General features: G+C 40.7%; 1 protein-coding gene across 13 annotated transcripts in view; it reads left to right on the plus strand.

Annotated features, from left to right (window-relative positions):
- Nucleotides 1-658: 658 nt before the first annotated feature.
- The window catches only part of tcf7 (transcription factor 7), a 75,273-nt gene continuing 53,959 nt past the window's right edge, over nucleotides 659-21,972 (plus strand). For 12 of the 13 annotated variants that reach the window (XM_026181446.1, XM_026181447.1, XM_026181449.1 and 9 more), the window contains exons 1-3: nucleotides 659-1,274; nucleotides 1,611-1,680; nucleotides 3,166-3,272. In XM_026181446.1, coding sequence (XP_026037231.1) covers nucleotides 1,092-1,274; nucleotides 1,611-1,680; nucleotides 3,166-3,272 — 360 coding nt within the window. In that variant the 5' untranslated portion in view covers nucleotides 659-1,091. Of the gene's footprint in view, nucleotides 1,275-1,610; nucleotides 1,681-2,721; nucleotides 2,935-3,165; nucleotides 3,273-21,972 lie in introns of those variants that run through there. The other variant, XM_026181451.1, reaches the window with a different exon arrangement.

Raw genomic sequence — 21,972 nt, forward strand, 5'->3', positions numbered from 1 at the left:
TAGGTTAAGAAAAGAAAACTGAGATTCTGTGTGAGCTTTATAGTAGCATTATATCTAAGCACTACATGAATGAGTTAGTGATTATGATTTAAATATCAAAAACAGGAATTCTAGAGTGAAATTTTTTTAAAAGTAGTAAAAAAGACTTTAGATACAGCTACTTTAAAATATAAACAGTGCTGAAGAAAGTATTTGATTATTTTGCTACAATGAAAGTAACAGTATTAGACTATAAATGTACTCCATTAAAAGTAAAAGTCTTTCATTTTAAATGTTACTTACATAAAGTAGCATTACTGAAATGTATTCAAAGTATCAAAAGCATTAATTAAAAAGAAATTACTACAATACAATATAGCTTATATAACCGGATTATTGCTAATAATTGCAATGTAAATAAAGTTAATAAATATAATAGATAAATATATATATATATTTATATTATTACATATATTTTTATATTAAATAGTAAAAACCGTATCTACAGCTAAGTCTGATAAGTTGCATCAAGTGCAAAGCAGCAGTGTGTATTTTACTACACTGATTCAGTGTACGTAAATACACCGCACTGGCGGAATTCATGACGAAAAAGTTGCAGAAGCGCAACAAAACTGATCTCCCAGCTGAGCCTGAAGTTTAGGTGGCAGCCGTGGGATCGTGGAAGGTGTAAAGTCGCCCCTGGAAGTCATGAATAACGTCTGTTCGCCTGAGCTGGGAGAGGTGATGTCTCTTTAAGAAGCTCAGCCCTCTGCCGAAACAATTGTACAACCCCCCAACAAGTCATCGGGCCTGTCAATCATCCGGTCGGCGCCCTTTGATGTCGGACTCCTCGCCTTGTCTTGGGCTCAAATGAGCTGTTTGCTGCTGTAGGGAAACATTAGTCTTCTACCAACCAACCAGCCGGGGGACGCCACATCTCAACTTTTTTCTGTATGCGGTGGGGGTTTCTGTACTTCGGAGGCGCCCCAGACTGAGGAGATTTTAACAGAGAAGTCCCGCTGAATCTTTTTCTTTCTACTTTTTTATTTTTATTTTTTGTCAGTATCATTTTTTAAACGTGTATAACATCGAAGAGGAGGGGGGAAGTAGACATGCCTCAGCTTAGCAGCGGCGGCGGGGACGACCTGGGAGCCAATGATGAGATGATATCGTTTAAGGACGAAGGAGAGCAAGAGGAGAAAATCCAAGAAAACGCGTTCACGGAGAGAGACCTGGCCGACCTCAAGTCCTCTCTAGTGAACGAGTCGGAAATAAATCAAAGTCCGAACGCAGCGGTAGGTGTCACGGAGTGTGACTGTGTGTGAAAGGCAGAGGGAGAAAGTGTGTGTGGAAAGCTTGTTTTATTTTACGCGCTGCTGAGAAGCTTTGAATGAAACCAACTCGCGCAGTCAACTTGCCTCCAGGGTTATAGTAGTTAAAAAAAGAAGAGGGGGTGGTGGTGGTGGTGGTGGTGGTGGTACGGGTCTACTACAGAACGAGAGCAAAACTGAATTGCACTTATTAGCGTGATAAAGTCAATGTAAAGTTACTCTTGTTTGGCAGCGGTTTGTGGCGCTTTCGTGACTTTTTCGGGTAATTCTCACTCGGTGTTTGTTTACGATCCCTTCCAGGCGGTCAGACGGGGGCAGCAGGGCGAGCAGAGGGGCTTCCCAGACAAACACCGGGAGCATCTCGACGTTGGTAAGCAGAAAATACAAATTTAAAAAAACTTGGGAAAACAAACAAACAAACCAAAAAAAACATGAACATACTCACTCTCATCCCTATGAGCAGTCAAGTACTGTGTAAGAAAGCGGTAAAAACCACCCACTGTGTCAAAGCAAGGAGTTATTTTGGTCACGGGCGCACGTGCTGCTGCATTAAAACTTCAAAGAAGCACCGCTCAGGTGTACACTGCAAAACAAAACAAAAAAAATAGATGGCCATCCTGTCTTCAGCTCTTTAGTTTATCTCTAAGATCTATAGCTTGCTGGGGAGATTTCCTCTGCTGCTCAGTCAAATTAGCAGAGCTCAGCAGAGATGCAAGCAGACTAGCTATCTTTAAAAAAGTGGAACCCTCTTGGCCTTAAATTGTCATTAAGCTTAGGTAAAGGCACTGGTGTGAAGGGCAAAGCAATTTCTCAGTAGCTGTAAAAATTGCTAGTGCCTTTCATTTTAATTCACTATGTTTTAAGCTTACTTATCTAGTGATCTTTTATAAGATTTTGCCAAAAAACCAAGGTCAGCCTTCCTTTTTCTTCAAACCTACCACCCAAAAAGATAGAGGGGAAAAAAAAAAAGCAAATTCCCCTAACTACGCCAGGGCGCATTTAGACAACATATACAAAACAGCTTTAATTATAGGTATCACTGTTGTGTGTACTCATCTCTGAAAGGAAGAATGCTCTCACCTTGTGATCCTTTGATCAAAAAAAGAAAAAAATCCTCATCAAATGTGGATTTGCGGTTTTTAAAAACTGGTCTATTTGATGGTCCTCGAGAAAAAGTGAAACCCGCAGAAATCAGAAAAAACAGTTCCGCCCTGAGGGATGCTGATTGCCCTCAGATTCTGTCACTCAGGTTCTGGCCACGTTAAAAGTTTTGTCACCTTCGCAAGAAAGCTCAGCACTCACGAGGGAAGCCAGTTGTGTTTTGTGTGTGTGTATGCGTGTGTGTGTTTCTATGCAGGTATAACCTAGTCGTATCTGACCTCCACATAGGCCTCTCGTGCTTAATATGGGTGGTGGTAAGAAATAAATTAACACATAGGCTACAGAAGTTCACGCCTCTAAGACTATGTGGTGGTTGTAACGCTTTTGTCTCCAGTATTGTTGCTTCTGCTCATTCACGGATGTAAAGTGTAGTAACTAGAATGCCTGTAAATAGCTGAGCTGCTTTATATGCACGTTTACCTTCTTTTTCTTTTGACGTTAACACCTTAGCAGCATTGTGTGAGTAAGTATCAGGTTTGATTTTTATTTTAATCCTCACATCCAGCATTTGCACCCACAGCTTTACCTTTATTGTTGTTTATTTTTTTCTTTTCCCCCAAGCTGTCATGATTTTTATTGTAAATTAAATACATTATTAAATGATAACTATTGAGATTTAGACAGCAAATCAAAAGAGTTTGGAAAAATTAGGCAACAAAGGTGACAGCTTCTAATTGTTTGCTTTTCCTGTCAGTGTCGAAGCAGCAAGATGGAGGTATGTACAAGTCGCCGGGATATCCAGGGTACCCGTTCCTGATGCTCCCAGACCCCTACCTCCCCAACAGCTCCGTTTCTCCATCTGTAAGTCCACTTCTCATTGAATCCTTCTGCTGGCTATGGTTCTCCTCTTAGCACCTGATGATATTCTGTGCTCCTGAGGACTCCTTAAGGTGCAAGTTTTTGCGCCTCAGCTTGTCTTTGTATTATTTAGTATCAAGTCCAGACTGTGAACACACAGTGCTGAGCCCCAGAAGAGAAATCCAGTGTTTTGTAGTCGGGGAGAATAAAAGGAACGCACACTCGTAGATGGAGATATCGAGCCTGGTGTCCTCTGAGTGATTTTATTTTTTAATTTTTAATTTTTTTGGGCTGGTGCAAAGACGTCCTCAGTAGTCTCAGTTCGAGAGAAAGGAGATGCAAAGCGGTGGAGAATTTACTCGACTTTTTGTGCATAAAAGCATAAAACATTTCTTCTTGGTATTTTCTGTTTCATAATTCATAATTTCTATTTTTTATGTGCATGCAGTTTTGAGAATTAGGAAAGTTCCCCTCACATCAGCCTAAATTTCAGTGATGTTTTCCCCTTTTAGATGCAATTAGCATATTGTGGCTCAGCTATAACCCCTTAAAACATTATACAGAATTTTAATGCTGCGTCTCTTATTTAGAGGGGTTTAAACTACCAGCTTTATATATTTTTTGGAGAGGGGGGGGTCTCTTTCACATTACAAAGCAGAATCAGTCAGCTTATGTTGCACTAGGTTTTAGATTCAGAAGAGACAACATGAGTCTCTGTCAGACTGAAGATGAATGGCACATCACTGCAGATCTCTCTCAAACTTTACACATGCTCTGATTTGGCTTTGAACTGTGCTGCTAACTCCCCCCACACCCCATCCCCAAGGCTCACACCATCCCTAACTGCCTTATAAAATAAAGCTGCATTTAAAACACAGCGGAATAAAATCAAAGTGCCGCAGCCTCATGAGGCAAAGCAAAAAAAAAAAACAGGAAAAAAAAGCTTGTTTTTGTTTACGCCGTTGCTGAAGTTGGAATTTGATTGATGTCGTCATCGCGAACCATTTCACGTGACGTTTTCCCATCTGTTTGTACCCCGGGTGAATGACAAGAGGTTTATTGCACAGCCTTAATAGCAGTTCTAAGTGTTAAAACCGCTAAAACAAACATCAGAACGACTCGTGGAAAGATTTCAAGTATGCAGTATTGCTCACCCAGCCAGACAGCCCTTAAAGAATTCATCATAAAAAAAAAATCCCTTCGAGTCACCCGTTAAGAACCAATATCCATGGATAGGCTGAGTAATTGCGCCGAACGTGAACGGTTGTGCCTAATTCATTTTTCACGTGCTGCGTAATCCTGTTGCCTGAATTAACCTCCTGCTCTAGCAGACAAGACGTTGCTAAACAGCATAGATGCCTGTTTGTGAGATGACATGTGCTGTAGGCTGATTTCACGTGAGAGCATAGTGAATAAGGAATATGCTGATTTATGGCTGGAAAATGTGATTTTCTAATGGCACCTTGGAGCTTCTTAAGAGTGTTTCAAGACGCCGTCAGTGTCCAGGTCAGGGCCCGTTGGCTGGTCATGGGAGACTTTAATAGGGTCTGTGATTTTTCAGAATAAAAGCGGACAGTTACCTTCATTTTCCATGGTTTTTTAAATGAAACTAAAATTTAAAATTGTAGTCTGTGGGGAAAATACATAGTAGGAGAGTGGCTTCTTTTCTCCGCCACAGCTATAAAGAAAAACATATAATGGATCTAAATGCATCTGTAAAGTAAAGACGGGTTATACTGTTCATACATGTGATTTGGCTACACAGTGCCTTTTCACTTTAGTTTTATATATGCTCCTTTCAGGCTTGCTAGAAAAAAAATACAGGGTGAAAACTTTTGTTTTACTGTTTATTTCTTTTTATGTTCTTGTATAGAATACATCCTTGACCTGCTAGCTCCATTTAATTGTGCTGTTTTGCACATAAAGCAAAGCCTTTGCTTGGAAGAGAAGCACTTGTAGGTACAGCAGCGTCTCCTTGGAAATCACATTTCATTTTCAGAGTCTTTATTCAGTAACCAGTTACATTCTGAGAATACGACTGAATGAACTACGAGTCTTAGTGAGCATGCTTGTTGTTTCCTCAAACGTCTTTATACTCGAAGCTGCATAACACAGCACATCCGGCATCGTGACAAACATTGTGAAGAAGTGGAGACAAACGTGGTGTCTTCCACCTTCTTCTCTTCTCTTCTCTTCTCTTCTCTTCTCTTCTCTTCTCTTCTCTTCTCTTTTCTTCTCTTCTCTTCTCTTCTCCAACCTCAGAAGCCTCTCATAGATTGTTCTCGTTGGGGGTGGGATTGGCGAGTTGGGTAGAGTGAGGGGGGGGTAAAGGGGTACCGGTGGTGGCGGCGGTGGTGGTGGCATGATAAAGAGCACTTTCTTCCCCCCCCCCCGTGTGTCTTCGAGACTCCACACAATGCTCACTTGTTGCTGCTTCCCTTGTAATTAGCCCGCTGGTTGTGAGGCGGTAGCGGGGTATCAGGCCCTGTCTAACCTGCCACTTGAAAGGGGCTGAGAGTAGTGGTTTAGCGGGTGAGGTGGGGGGGGTGATGATTATGGATGGCAGAGCTGGATCAGAAGTTCAAGGTCAGGGTGACTGACAGAAAAAAGAGCTGTTTGTGGTTTTCCCGTTATTGTGATGTTGACATGGGACATTTCTGTGTGCGTGTGTCCATGTCTCACTGCTGGCCTGTCTTGTCCTGGAGCTATGACTTACGCTTCTAGTGTCTCATGTCGCACATGCACTGGAGCCTGGATTATTTTTAGATCTTTTTTTGCAGGCGAAAAAATGTCAGATCCAGTCAGAATGGACATTAAATGGTCTTCAGCCTGCCAGTCCTGTAGTGCAAAGTCTTTCCGATTGTGCCAGGTTGCACGAGTGTTAAGAGCGGTGCATGCACACGCTACTCTGGCAGCACAAGAGTTTGATTTTTCAGACGTTTTTTCTGTAGAATATGTGTGTACACAGCTTTATCGTTGGTGTTTGTTGCATTTTCAATCATCAAGTAGTCTTTAAAAGGTGAGATGATTGCGACTTCTTGATTTTGTGTGTACCCGATGAGAGGGTAGCTTATGCTCACATTCGGCGGAGGCAGATTCATGCTCACTGCTGCCGGGACCCTGCTATCAAACCTGTTTGGTTATAAAAAATGTAAAGCTTAAATCATCCGTCTGTCTTAATTCAGATAGTTTATCAACAACAAGAAGTCACGACTGCCTTACATCCACTTATGTTTAGTTTTGTGGATTAACCTACGTGCAGTTACTTTGAGTCAAAATAATGAATTGGTTAATCATCAATTACTAATCAACATAAAATGAATCCGGAGCCAATGAATTAATTCATTGATTAAGTACACATGTATTAATCGAAGCAGTTTTGATCAGGTTTCTGCTTTTGTTACACTACACTGTCAGATCGTTCACAAACCGCTTTTCTCCTGAGTTTATTTGTTTATCTTCAGTTACGTACCAATTCTTTATTCATTCTGTGTATTTCTCATTTTTTATCCTAGAAGAAAGCCAAACCAAATATCATTGCACTGTGTGTAATGACAATAAAGATGATTCAATCGTCAGAACACTTGAATATATTATAAGCACTGCTTTTCTCATGTTTTAAATGTATTAAGAAACCTATTAAGAGAAAAGAAAGTGTAGCTTCATCTGTGTTATTTGAAGTCAAACCCTTTGATATACTTTCTTTTCTTTTTTTAAACGTGAATTTATTTAACAGGCTGTGGTGTAAAGATTTCTGCAGCGTTGCCCACATGTCACCAGCTCACCTGAAGAAACTACAACACCTTTGTGCGTTCCCGTAAACTGCTTTGAACTGTTGCAGTCATTGTGAGAACCTCAGCTGAATGACTGAAAGTCAGAAATTAATTGTAAAATCAGTCTGCTTGTGTCTGTGTGGGTTTATCCTCACTTGTAAAGGTCTAGCCAGCTTTTTGCACTTTTTAATCGCCAACTGATGAAAAAACATTTGAATGAAAACCTGACCGTCGGAGTGGGCTGACTTATATTTCATATAGGAGGGGGAACGAAATTGCCTGAGCTGTTGTTGTGAAAGATTAACGCATTGTTTTCCTAATACAGCTGAATCAAAGTGGCAGAAATGGACGCAAACAGACTGATAATCACTCCTTGTTATTTTGGTATTAACATTTAAAATTTTAGATTTAAAGAGAAAAGAAGAAGCCTCTAATCTCTGCTGAGAAGTGGTTTTTACAAAGCGACTACACGCGTATTGGCTCCTTATCCCATTCAGCGATAATACTCCTATTACAGCATTTCATGGGACATTTCACTGTTGTTGCATTAATGGAGATATCAGCCGTCCTTTCAGGGGAAGTGGCCAGAGAAGGAGATTTGTGGGATTCGGAGATATGACTAAACTCCCTCAGCTTGTTGTCTTTGGATAAAGCTTTATCTCGAGTGTGTTTGTCAGCGCGCGTGCGTGTTTGCTGTTTAAGTTCATTACACTAAGTAATCTGTATGTATCAAAGCTTTTGGCATGTTCTGTGTGTGTGTGTGTTTTCTAGTTTGTTGCCTTAGGCTTGTGTTTGTACCCAGGGTTCATGGTGTGTTTTGTGTGATGATGCTGGCCGTATACTGTGGATGCAGCGTGTGTGTGTCAGCTGTCTTCTTGCTGTGTGTATAATGCTGTGAATTACCAGCAGTCACTCTCTCTCTCTCTTTTTTTATTATTATTTTTGAAGGGATCATGAGTCTTTGTCGTCTCAGGCAGTTAAACCCTGTCGCAGGGGAGACCTTCAGTAGATATAAGAGTGTTTTTCTGTCTTCAGCTTCCATCCATCTTCCTCCTCACTCCCTTTGCACGCTTGCCATTTCCACATATCCATCTCTTTTATCGTCTTGTGCTGTCTTCAGCATCTGAGGTGGTTCCAAGCTTCATTTTCCTACTCGGAGAGATAACTTCTTGGTAATTGCGAACTATTAAAAGGAGATCATATGGGAAAATAGGAAAGCTTATTTTCATTCATTTCCAATTATATGCATCGGAAGCGTAAGAACTTTTTTTTGTGTGTGTATTTCGTTAACCTCTTAAGTCACACAGGATCAACTTTTCTGAGCATGAGAACCAGCTCTTCATTACTTAATGTTTTGATTGATTATGAAGGAAAGCACACAAGGAATCAATAGAAGAAGAAACAGAAGTGATGAGAAAAACATTTTGGTTCTGCTGATTTTTTGTGGTTTGTTTGCATTAATATCAAATATTTTATATGTTAGTGGCCATTTTTAGGTAAACATCTGGCGATTACTCACATGACTTCCCCTAAAACGCCTGTTATTAGTGGACAGTTTGGATATTAATTTGTAAGGAGGAGGCAGTTGTTTTTTTCTCAGTTCCTGGAACCTACAACTCTTAGAAAACTAGTCAAATATCTCAAAGTTGTGGGCTCTGAAAAGAAGTGCATATTTTACTCTAGACTGGAAGTTAACAGTTGTTATTGATTTCCATAACGCCAGCTGCACTTCCTACAGCTGCTTCACAATAAAAGCGTCTTAATTTTAATCTCGCGTGAGATTTTTATTGTGACGATTCTCTGCTGCGAAGGAATCGAGAGGGTTAGACTGAAGTAAGAGGAGAAGCAAAGTAGAAGCAACATTGCTTGATTGTTGATGGGGATTGATGGATGTTTGGTTGAAATTAGTGGGTGGCCTGCCCGCTGAAGCAAAAACCAGGGTTTTTACTTTATCTGAAGTGGCCAGTGAGTCATGCGCAAAGTGATTGGTGGTTAGCGGTTGTATATTAATGAGCCAAGTATTTGGATTTTAATCAGTAACCTTTTACCACCAGTCGTCTGAGAGATCCAGCGTGCCTCGTGGTTAGTTTGAAAGAAGCACACCTTTCTGGAGTGATGTTCGCATGTAGAGCAGCTTCGACATGATTCGATCCAAAAGGAATCTGTAGGTCTGAAGATGTCTGAGGTTCGGCGATAAAGCGCTGAATTGTTTCACAACTTTGTCCACAGACTTCAAAGATTGTCCGTCTGGTCTGTTTGTGGGTCATTTTCTGAATAATTAAGCAGTTTAAGCTGATATCTGATATTTGTCTGCATTCAAATCTATTCGCTGTCAGAGAGGCTGTGAAACTCCCTGTGATGTGGAAGCTGTGGTCACACTATGACGTCAGCACGCTCTGAAGGCAGCAGGCTGCTCTAAAACACTTTCCCGCTCAGCCTACCTGGACACTAACTGTAAATGGCTCAGGTTCTTTGGGATAACAGTAAATGTTTGGTCGAAATGCAGTTTGACAGCGTGCTTTCAGTCAGTGGAATTTACGAGCCTGTGTTTTACAGCTCAGTGTTGTCTGATTTGGGGGAATTTCCTGCTCATTTGACATTTCGATTCACAGAGCAGAATTAAAAATTGACAGGAAGGCTGCTAAGAGATGGTTTACATGTTTGGGAAAGGCGGCGGGGGAACGTCGTCATTTCTGTTACTCTAAAGACTCAGCTGAAGTGTGTGTTTTGAACATTTCAGTATCTCAGCCTACAAAGAAATATCAGTTTGATTGTTTTCACCCACTTCAACTGAAAGCTTATGCTTTCTGTTTGAGTAATTTCACATCTTTTAGCCCATAAAGGTTTTTCATACATCTCCTCCTTTTTCTTGTATCCATTCAGAAATCAGTTGCCGTTGTGAACAAGCTCTCCTCCCCGTTCCCCTTTCCTCCTCCTCCAATCTCCCAAATAATACGAGGTCGATCCTCCAAGATCAAGGGAATGGCATGTGTGTGCGCAAGTCTCTAGGATCTTGCCACTTCCTTGTTTCCCATTGTATTGCAGTGTTGACAGGGGGGTTGTTCAGCCTTCCCCTAGTCTCTTGGTAAACAATGGCAGCAACACAGGCTGAGGCCTCCCTAATCCCCCCTTCATACAGACCCAGGGGCTGGGATGAGCAGTGCTGGGGCCTCCCTGTCTCTGACTGCCTACGATAAGGACCCTGCACACTCGGATTTAAGAGGCCTAAAAGAAAAGCAGCTTTCACTAGAATGCGGGAAAAGCCCAAGTTCGGATGGAAAGCTTGCATCTTGTCTTTTCTTGGATCTTTTTCTCCTTTAACTATAACTGACAGCTCTGCTTTAAAGTAACACCCGTGCTGCGTTGCATCCATGAAGTAAAGGTTTTTGAACTATTAATGTAGTATTCAAAGTATGCTGAGAGGGCTTCATGAAGCCCCATCTGACATCTTTTTCTATCGTTATGATGTGTTCAAGTCTGTGATTATGTTTGTGCAGAGTGTAAACGGGAGTAAACTACTGCCAAACATGAAAACATCGAGTGTCCTCGTTCACAATTTATTAACTGTTAAAACTAAATTTGGGACTCAATAAAAGGGGACATGAAGCAATGTGATCACAATATGTTACCCGTGTTAAAAATAGTGTCATATTACAGCAGCAGCATTTACTTTAATATAACAGTGTAACTGAGGACAAAAATACACCCAAATCCTCTAAAACTATCTATTTATATCAAGTGTTTGTATATCTAATTACTATATATCAACATTATTCAGTATTGTGTCAGTTCAGTTTAATTTACTGTCCTATTAGCTCTCCACGCCTGCCCTGCTGTTCACCATTTTCCATCACAGTCACCTCATGTTGGTTAACTTCTGTGAGGACCTCTTAAAGGGAACCTGTTACGCTCATTTTCCAGCTCCGTATTTTATTTTTGGACTCTCCTGGAATGGCTTTGCATAATTCACAGCTCAAAATAATCCCTATTTATCTTATACTGGGCTTCAGCGGGGCCCCTCGGTTCTGATCGGCTACCCCTCACAAGCAGAAGGTCTCAACAGCAGATGGGCGTGGCTTCTATGCTCACAGCCAGATACGACCTTATAATCAAGTCGGATCTTACTGACATCATACAGAGCCAAGAATATAATAAAAAACTTTCCAAATCTGAGCATAAGCTTATTTATTACAACTCCAGCTGTGTTCAATATAGACGTGTATCATTGTAACAGCAACAAAATAAGATGAAACAAAGAAACTATTTTTCTAAGCTTTATGGTTTAAGCTTTACGGAAGTGGCAGCTGGCTGTGATTTGAAGGAGTATTGACTGGTGTTGAAACATTGGTTTAAATTGTAAGTGTGTATTCTCTTTATTATTTGACAGCGTGAATAAAATATTGAGAGAAAAAAAGGAGGTGCATCTCATAATCTGACGCTTTCTTGCAAATTTGCATCCATGAACGCCAAAATACTCAATGAAAAGTTATCTATCTAAAAAGTTATTCGCCTATCAGATGTAAATATAAAATAAAACTTTCTAATGTAAATATGACTTCTGATGTGTACTTTCATCTTGTGTCAGTGACTAAAGACATGAAAAGCAAATGCAAGGACCAAACAAAGATGTTTCTAGTCGATATAAATCATAATCTTTATAATTGCTGGATATCATGCTTGTTTGTTTGAGGTTGCCATGTTCACTTAGTCTCAGGGAGACCACAGCCAACGGAAAATGTGAGCTCAAGATCGAAATAGATTCGGATGAAGACAGATAAATAAATTTTTATAGAGGAAAGGCTGGAGAGGTAAAGACAGCGCTATAGAAGGAGGAGAAGAGGAGGGGGAAAGATTAAAATACAAATGACCATAAGAGCCTTCTCATCGCCCTACTGGCTTTGAAGTAGCGGGCTGTGAAGGCACCTGAAGAGAAACTGTTCAGAAGACTATTTGAAGAGGCGGTAATGTTAAGAAGAATATCAGGAGGGGGAGAAAAAAAACCCTTTGGATAGCCCTGAGGTGTTTATACCTGTAATTATTCATCCACTTATTTCTTTCCGGCGTTGAAGGAAGATGGGGTGGGGGAAGTGGTAGAGCAGTAAAAGACAGGTGTTGGCAAAGGAACTGTGGGTTTATTTGATTATTATTAACTTTATTTCTCTCGCGCGCGCTCCCTCTCTCTGCCTTCATACACTCAAACGCACCAGCGGAGACAAAACAGCATGTGTTCGCTCAGCGAGCACCACGCCGAACTAAGTGTGCTAAAGTTTCTGCAGTTGGTATGAAACTAAAATGAAAACAAGGGGTCTTGAAGGTTGGTAACCTCATGTGGCGTTAGTGCAGGTGTTTTTCTAAATGAAGACCACATTTCCCATGATTCCACCTACGTTTCCTGCCAGCAAGAATATGCTAGAGGTCAAACATGTTAAAACACAGAGGGCCTTGATTTTAGTTGCCGTCTTGTAGCGTTGGCACTGCATCGAGGTCTCCGTAAAGCAGCACTTCGGAGCACCTCAGGTCCCGTGTTGTGCAACATGTGGTTCAAGGAAACCTTAAGCAAACATAAAAGTGTTTTTTTTGTTTGTTTTAAGTTCATTTTTATTCCTTGCTCTCTAAGCTGTGTATACAAGCCAGTTTTCTGCTTGAATGGGAGAGTTATGCACTGTAACAGCTTGAAGGGGGAAGTGGTCGCATTTTTGCAGGATTGAAAAAAAAAAAAAGAAACACAGAGAGACATAAAGGTAGTTGACATAAGGTCAAGGTTCACAAAGAGGCTCTTTGTTTAGGTCCCAGTGTTTGTTTATGAGGTGTGTGTGTGTGTGTGTGTGTGTGTGTGTGTGTGTGTGTGTGTGTGTGTGTGTGTGTGTGTGTGTGTGTGTGTGTGCGTGCGCACAAGTATGTCTGTGTGAGTCAGTGAGAGAGTTGCGGGATGTTGCACCCAGGTGAGTCATTGGCCTGTGGAGCGAAACCATGCAAAACCTCTACGTTGTTGTTTACAGAGCGAGCTGTCCAGACCTCCCAGATGTGTGTTCACAGCCTGTAGTTAATCAATGACAGCAATGTCTCTCTCTTACACCAGATATCAAAGTAGCCACACGCGCATGCAAATGTGTCTATGTGCATCTTCGCGCTGCACGCATGGTTTGCTGGTCAAGTAAAAAGAACTGGAGAAAAGTTTGAAGTGCTAGTTTTTCACATATCGTTGTCCACAATATCATGGTTTGAAACGTGTGGTTTTTGATTTAAGGAAGTAGTGATGCAGCACAGTTTACTCACGAGATAACAAATCCGCATGGTGTCCAGCTGAAACTGAAAGAAAACTGCGAGCCCTAAGATTACTTTAACTTTTACTACACAGTATGCATTTCCAAAAATTTGATGTCTACGCTGCCTTCAGGATAGGTCACAAAGACAAGTTGTTTCAAAGAAGTGCAAAAGGATATTATTTCGAATATGTATTTTAACAGGCGTGCAGTGTGTAGTCTAATGTGTCGCTGTTATCATGATTGGGCATCTGGCAGCTCCCCAGAACAAGTATGTTGCTGCTTTGTGGAACAGGTCATTTAAAGAGACACACACACACACACACACTGAACCACATCACAAAGTTTATAGGTTAGCAGGCCACACATGCAACCAGTTAACAGGCTGAATCCCTCCTTCATCCTGGGTCCTTGGGCAATGAGGAGATTCGTAGTGCATTAATGAAGAAACAACATATTCAGACTATATATATATATATATATGAAGATATAAATATGAGAAGTTAAAGTGAATCTATATAAATTAATTAATGAATCAGGTTTCTTTTAAAAAGCAAAGAGTAAATTCGTATATGTTACTGCCGTGAAGGGATTTACACCAACACTTTGCACCTGCAAGAGTAGTTTGCCGAGTCGGCATATTTTAGTTAAAGTTATTCATTCATTAGACTTCAGTTTTATATATATAGCGCCAAATCACAACAGCAGTCACATCAAGGGGCTTTATACTGTCACGTAAAGGCCGTATAATTATAAACATTCAATTTTGTTGTGATGTAAACTTTTAAATGTATAAGAAACTCCAACATGGATGTTAGGGTTACATATCGGTGGGAGATCAAGTGATATTCAGGTGATTACACTCTATACTGGGTTTCTGTGTGTAGTAGTCTGTGTGTTTGTGTGTCTGTCAGACAGACAGAGAGAAAGTGAGAGAGAGTGGGATTTTTTTAGGTCACATGACCTATGGGAATTAAAAGTGTAGTTTCATTTCCTCTTCATTACTGACAATAATCAGACAGTTTCGCAAAAGAAGTCGCTACCTTTCTCGAAGAGTTTTACATGTAACTCACACATAATCATTTCGTACTTTCCAAAAAAATAAAAAACCAAGTGATGGGTTACAGAATTTTATTAAGAGACGATGAGAAATATGAATTTCAGGAATGGGCTCTGATGAGTCGCTGATCAGATAAACTGAGCTAATTTGATATATGCTGTCATTTATATCTGCACTACAAAATTGTAAGATCTGCATCTTAAGATTGGCAAAGGACAGTTTATCACATGCAAATATTAAAATATCCACAACATTTAGTTCTTAAGTCTCGACTGCGTTCAGTCTAATAAGTAAATCGAGCGTTCCTGTCATCATAGTTTAGCTTCAATGTGCTGACGTTAAAAATATAGGCATAAAAAATCTTCCTTAAAGATGTTCTAGGAATTGGATTTGTCACTTGTGCACCTGTGAGCTAGAAATCTAAAATAAACTTAAGTTGATAGGATCTGCTTTGTAATTTCCCCTTTATAAAATGCCCCCACAAACCATGGTTTAATCAGAAGAGCCATAGACTAAAAGACAATAGTTAAGTAAGCAGTGGGAGTGCGGTGTGTTCTGGGGCAGAAACTCTGAGCAAATGAGTGCAGAGTTCACCACAAGCTTAAATGCACATGTTTTTAGATTTGTAGTATCTCTACATAACCAACAGGGGAAAAAAAGCTTTCATAAAGACTCACAACGTCATAGTGCTTGCAGTTGTTTTTCTTCTTAAGTCTTACTTAAGCTGAACATTTATCCTAATGCTTAATTTATACTTGATGAAGAAGCTGTTTGTGCGGGCAACATGGATGGCACATAGGGAGGTTACAACGTAGGGTTTCAGAAGGGTGTAGATTTAACAAGTATAGATGCCCTATAAGTCTGTCTAAAAAGTGACTCCTCAGGTAATGAAACTGACACATAACTTTGTTGTGGTGCCATCTGTCCAGCTGCAACACTTGCCATAAACAAATCTACAGAGGAGAATGTTAAAGAATAGTTCAGACAGCAGAGAAAAGCAAAAACTTTATTTCAACTGTGTCTCTTAAATATCAGAATAGTCGTTCAGGTGTTTCCTCTGTTCGTGTTTACAATTTTATAACCCTTCCCCCTCAGCCACTTGTGGGGCATTTCGCCGCTGCGCTGTGCTACGCTGGCATATCTGCTGTTTGCAGTGTGACGACCACATGCAGTCGTAAATGACAAATTTCCATGTGAGCTCTGATTCTTTTCATCCATCCACTGTAAGGAAATTTACAACCTGTTTACACTCTACTTCTGAGGGGTGTGTGTGTTTCCAGATTGACGACACTGATGTCACATCTTCTGTGAGTGTTGATCTGGTTTAGAACAGTACACTGTGTGCGCTGAACACTTGGTGGCTATGTTTCTTTATTTCTGCGCTAATGGGAATTTCAAGTTTTCTGGAATTTTTTTTGTCTTTAGGATTTCCAGAAGGGCACTGAGAACTTGTAACCCCGTTTCCCCCCTTTTAGACGATAAAGTACAACAGTATAAACTCTTTAGGGAATTGTGGAAAACAACATGAAATAGCAGCTTAATAAAACCTGTGAATACTTACGTAAAAAAAAATGTAACCAATGACCTAATACTAACCAAAATGACTTAATAAGAGGCCTTTTATGAGTAAGTAACCGCTTGCATGCCCACCTGTTATAAAAAGAAAACCCACTGTTGAATAGAGTTTGTCAGATAAGTTTCAAATATCATAATAGTTGATATTTAAGATTGCTGATGTGGTCATTAATTGATATAAATAGGTAAGTTTCTTGGACGTTTGTTGGACTGATTTTGAAAATACCCTTAAATGCCTACACACTCTTATCTGACATTCTTGTTATTTGAGTGGTCTAGCTGATCACTGACTCACTGACTTAAATTAATAATCACCATTATCAATCATAATGGGCTTTCCACTGCAAATAAAACATTCATATTTGCTGTGTTGATGCTAGTAATTGATAATGTTCTTCCACTGACTTTTCTCTCCTCCGCTCGTTTCGCCCTCCAAACCTCAGCCTCCGCAGCTGACCTTTATCATCATTTTAATATGCACTTTATTGAAAGAGTGTTCATAAAAATAGTCGACTAAATGAAACTCAAACCCCATCCTCCTCCACCCCGTGCCCGTGGCTCTGCCTAGACCAGCTGGAGCCTCCACAGCCGCATGAAGCAGCCCAGCACACATGGCTGTGATCTTAAACACACACATGCACACACGAATACTGAGACACACACACACACACGCGGGAGCAGAAATCTTTTCCTCCCTCTGACGATAATCGCCTGCTACAGACGGTGGCAGCCATTAACTTTATGTGCTATACATATATATATTATATGGTATATACTAGAGACCGATATGATTCATCTGGTGCACATTTATGACACAGGACAAAAAGTCACGTGTTGTTGTTTGTGTGATTGTTAGGGTTGATGGTCTAACCCCAAGTTTATGTTACCTTTTCAAATGGTAATGCCCCAAAATGAATTTACACCTGCTGTTCTGCTCTGTGCTTTGGTGTCATTTCAGCTTGCCCGTTCATCTCTTGATTTTTGTTACCTGGCCAGGGGCCCGTTCTTCGTACGTCGCTCACTACATCCAAGATCAAATGACACATCCAAGACCAAACCATCGCGCTAACCGTGAGCTCGCTAATCCGGTTCCCCGAACACACCTGTTGTTGACGATTAGTACAGCTGGATGCAGTAATGTGACATCACTGGGTGTCGTAAAAGGGGCTACGCATCGATAGTAGAAACATTGATCGGCAACCCGCTGATTGGTCGGCGAAAATGTCGAAGGGGCGCGCTCGGTATTTTCCGGCAGCAGAGCAAGAACTCTTGATTGAGGGATTTCAGGAGTTTCAGAGTTTAATTAAAACGCAAGGGAACACTGCAAAGGCTGCAAAAGCAAGGAGAGAGGGGCTGGCAGAAAGTTGCTGACAAATCAAACTCGTAAGTAATTCAATAATAACAATAATAATGGAGTGGGTTTATATAGCGCTTTTCAAGGCACCCAAAGCGCATGACAATACCACTATTCAGTCACTTTGTTATTTATTTATAGATTTATTATATTACACTATATTATCCAATATTATATTACATTATATTATATTGTTATATTATATCCCCTTTCACATTAGAGCCACAACAGGACCCACTAGAACATGGGAACAAGTAAAAGTGGAATATAAGAATATTCTACAGAATGGTAATATTTATCACTTATATTGCTTTTCGTCTCTTGGAAAGAGACCCTGAAATAATCTGTTTGTTTGTTCATAACAGCAACCAAGAAAAGGGCAGAGCAAAAAAAAAGACAGGTGGTGGTCCTGCACCCCCTCGTCAACAAGTTGGTTAAGTAAATAATACCCTCACGGGAAAATCGATATCTCTCTATGAGCACACTGTCGCGCTGAGCTAAAGGATCCTGTCTGTCCCGCAATATACGCTGAATTCTGAGGACTCTCCTTATCAATCTTGCACCTTCCTCAATGGGTTGGTCGCGTATACGGACAGGACATGGCTGCGACAGACTTCCCAAATCCACCTTCGCTTTTATAGCCGTGGTCTCTCATCTTGATTACACGAAGTGATTTGCAATTACTACTCTGAAATATGAATTGCATCTGTAATAATCACATACATGTAATAGAATGTTAATAGTACATTTCCCTTTTTTAGGAAATGACCTGTATGTATCTGTGTGAAATCAATGAAAGGATCAAGTGCTGCATTATCTTTAGTTACATTGATGTTATTTATTTATGGTGAAACAGTGGTGGAATATCGCTGTTGCTTTCGTATAAATGAAGCGGACATACCTGCGTGGCCGCGATCTAATCCTGTTTACATAAAGTAAACCTGCTCCCGAGCAGGTTTACGCTTACGGCTCTGTTGCTATGACAGCAAGTCCCGGATGAGCTTCGGGGAACCGAACGATCCAAGATCACGCGAAATCGTCAACAATCTAATCCAGCTAACTTACTTAGCGAGGTACGAAGAACAGGCCCCTGGTCTTTCCCGCCATTTCAATGATATATCAGTGCAACAGCAGAGAATTTCTGGAATTCCTGCTTTGCTTCCTGTTTGACTTCTCATGTTCCTTTTCCAGCGCTAATGGGGAGGTGTTTTTGAGGAGCAACTAGACTGCAGCGAGTCTGATTCCCAACACACCTCAAGCGCCGGTATAAACAGTCATGGGTGACATCGCAGTCGGCGTGCAAAACAACTCAGGTGGCGACCGTGAACTAGGCTCTAGTATTTGGCTAAGGACCAGAAAGAGCAAAGTTATGACATGAAGAGCTGAAGTGAAAAGTGTCCACTTTAGTGTCCACTTTTTTCACCCTTGAAGTTTTTTTCACGGTTCTCCCACTGTCACCCAACTGGTCAGTCAGTCAGCATTCAGCACTTATGTCATCCACTTCCAGCGATGTGCAGTTAGTGTCTTCCATCCGCTGTCTGAACTGAAATATGTATGCAGATGCTTTTTTCACAAGTGGGTCACCACAGCAGGTAGCTTTTATCCCAGATCCCATTCCTGACACAACTCCAATGGGATTTGTCTCCTCCTGGGATCAAAGACGGGGATGTTTTGCCTGTTAGGCAAATGTGTAAACTAGAGCTGGGCGATATGAAATTTTTTCATATCACGATATGCTTTTTTCATTTCAGGCGATAACGATATCTATCACGATATGAGCCAAATAACTATGTTTGTAAGATTTAAATGTGCCGTTGCTCACAAGTAAAATGTGAAATAATCAGCAGCTTGTTTTGATTTAAATATTTATTTCCCATAATAAGTTCAACAGGGTAGATGTACTTAAGGAACATGAGACTTTTTCAGATAAATAAAGGCAAATATTGCAAACTACACAAAAGCAGCCGCTAAAGCGTTTAAGTTTCAAAATAGAACAAACGAAACAGACGACTAAATTGTCGATTCCACTTAGAAACAAAATATTAATTCTAAAAATAAATCTTAGTTTGTTTTACAGAAGAACAGACAAAATTGACTAACCATTGTCAATATCAAATAAACTGAGAACTAAAAGGAAATTCTCAATCTCTCCTTGTTGTATAGCTTAGCTTTTCTAACAGTTTTAACAGTTACTTTAGTCTGACAAAAGCCGAATGACGAATTAGCGCTTCCAGTCAGAGATTGAGCATGCACCGGTTTATTGTATTTCCAGACTTGCTTTCGGCACATTTACAGTGGCTGCTCTGTTTTTTGTCAGACTTGAAATAGCCGAAATGAAATACCTTCACACTACGGAACTTCTATGGCTCTTCCGTTCAACAATCTCTCCGGCGTCGGAACCATCATCGGTTTTCTCTTCAGTAACCTTCGGTCACGCTCGGTTGATTTTTCTCTAGTCGGCACGCTCATTTCCTCCATTACCCAGGCGGCATGGCGGCTGGCTGCTTCCCAAACAAATACACATGTGCGGCTTGGCACTTGTGCTGTACGTAACAAGTCACGTGACGTGACGCTGCAGCTGTGATTGGTTCGGCTCGGCACTACTTAATTTGGATTGGCTGTTCTTTTTTTTTTTTTTTAAGAGGACAAGAGCGGCGAGGTCTATCGCAATAGTTTAATTTTTCTATCAAGAAAAAGTTATTTCGCAATACATATCGTTATCGTTCTATCGCCCAGCTCTAGTGTAAACCACTACACTATACAGACACTGCTTTAGTATTCAGCTATGACGCTATGAACACCTGACATATGAAGCTACTAGGATCCACTGTTTTCTTCTTTCAGTTATAGCTAAGTGTCCACACAACATTCGACTTGAGTATGAAAAAATTACAGAAAAATCCCTGGCAATAAAAGGTACTGAAAAAAACTCATAATTTTGCAAAGCAATGCCCCAAAATTCCCCAAAACATTCCAGATTTTATCCCAAATATTCCTACGTGTCCTATCATCAGTTACTTTCCAGCACCTGATAAAGCTGTTTCCCACAATATGCCACCATGTTTGCCAAGCATGTTATAGTTTGAGTTTCTCCAGTGAGGATGATGTTATGAACGGAGGTACATGGACGCTGCATGTTGGACTAACAGCTTGTTCCTGTTTGAGCTCCTATGTTTTTGGCACTGTGTCCATCTGCTAATGTAATTTCAAAGCAAGAAAAAGGAGGAATTCCCTTTTCAACAAGTTTCCTCAAAAGGAGCTCGGTCATGCGTCAAATTGATTTCCTACCTTTGTTTGGCCCTGTTCACCAGAAAACGGGAGATACTCCCATCCCCACATTTACAGTCATGGGAACTTTTCATTTGGTCATTAGAAAGAAGAAGAAAAAAAACCCCAGGCTTTTAAGGAGTGCAGTACTCACGCACATGCACCGATGGACACGCGACGAGAGCATGTTTTTCCCCATCAGCAGGTGATGAGAGAGCAGAAATGACATGCAGAAAATGTCGATTGAAGTCATGATGCAATTATCGGAAGCGTGGCTTTGACGTAAAAAGGGGGGCGAAGAATAAAGAGGTGGATTTGAGGAAGAGGTGATTTGAAAGGGGAGGCATTAAAAACCAACCAAAACATAAACAAGAAGCCCCGCTAACGATAACGTTGATGTCATTGATACATTAATATGTTTCAGGAAGTAATGGCGCTCATAAAGCATTTTTATTCAGTGTTTTGTGCGTGTAGGTGTGAGAGAAGGTGTTGTGGTAAATCAGCTTGTGCGAACGTTTTTTGGGGCCAAACAAAAAACTAGAGCAACCGTGATATGCATTGCACTGTGGTTGATCTGTGTGTGAGCGTGGGTGTGTGCGATTGTGTAGGTGTTGTACATAGTACATGACATGTATGTGGGAAACACTGTATGCACACCAAGGACAGATGAAAGGGAAGAGGTGGGTGTGCAGGAAGTGAACAACAAAAGAAACACATCATCTGATTTATCAGATGGGTACAGTTTGGGTCGATCAGATGAAGGAAAAACATGGAGAAATTTGTACCAAGAGTGAAAGAAGTTGAAAGAGGGAGAGACTGATAGTGAGAGAGAATGAGAACAATGGAGGAAGAAGGTAACTGCAGTAGCGGAAGGGAGTTAGCAGTAAACAATGAGAAGCTGGAAACCGCGTTGTGCACCTGGTAGAAAAAAAAACCACAGGCTCAGTTGAAACAGACTCTGACACCTTACGAACACCTTTAACTGTTTCACCACCGCACTCAAGGAAAAGGAACACGAATCCACGGCTAGCTCGAATTCTGACAGTCAGTTTCTGCTTTCAGCAATAGGAAGTGGATCTCTTTGAAAAAGAAGCAAGCAAAGGGAGCAGAGGGGCTGCTGCAGCCAAAATGACTGTAGATCTCTTTTCCTGGCCTGTTCTCTGTTGTAGATGATATAATTTATTACATTAATATTTGGCTTTTATTCAACATAAGGTGGGAAATGGTGTCAGATCTGCCAGTGTTAGTAGTCCTTCCCTTGTCAAATGTTGTCCTTTAAAGAGATTCTTGATGTGCAGAATGATTAAATAGGGCCATCAGTAAATTAGTCCGCACCCCAAATTATTACTCTCAAATGACTGATGATATTCTGTATACATTAAAAAGATTACAATCACAAACCTGTACATGT

Source organism: Astatotilapia calliptera, chromosome 10 (assembly GCF_900246225.1).
Source record: "Astatotilapia calliptera chromosome 10, fAstCal1.2, whole genome shotgun sequence".
Lineage (NCBI taxonomy): Eukaryota > Metazoa > Chordata > Actinopteri > Cichliformes > Cichlidae > Astatotilapia > Astatotilapia calliptera.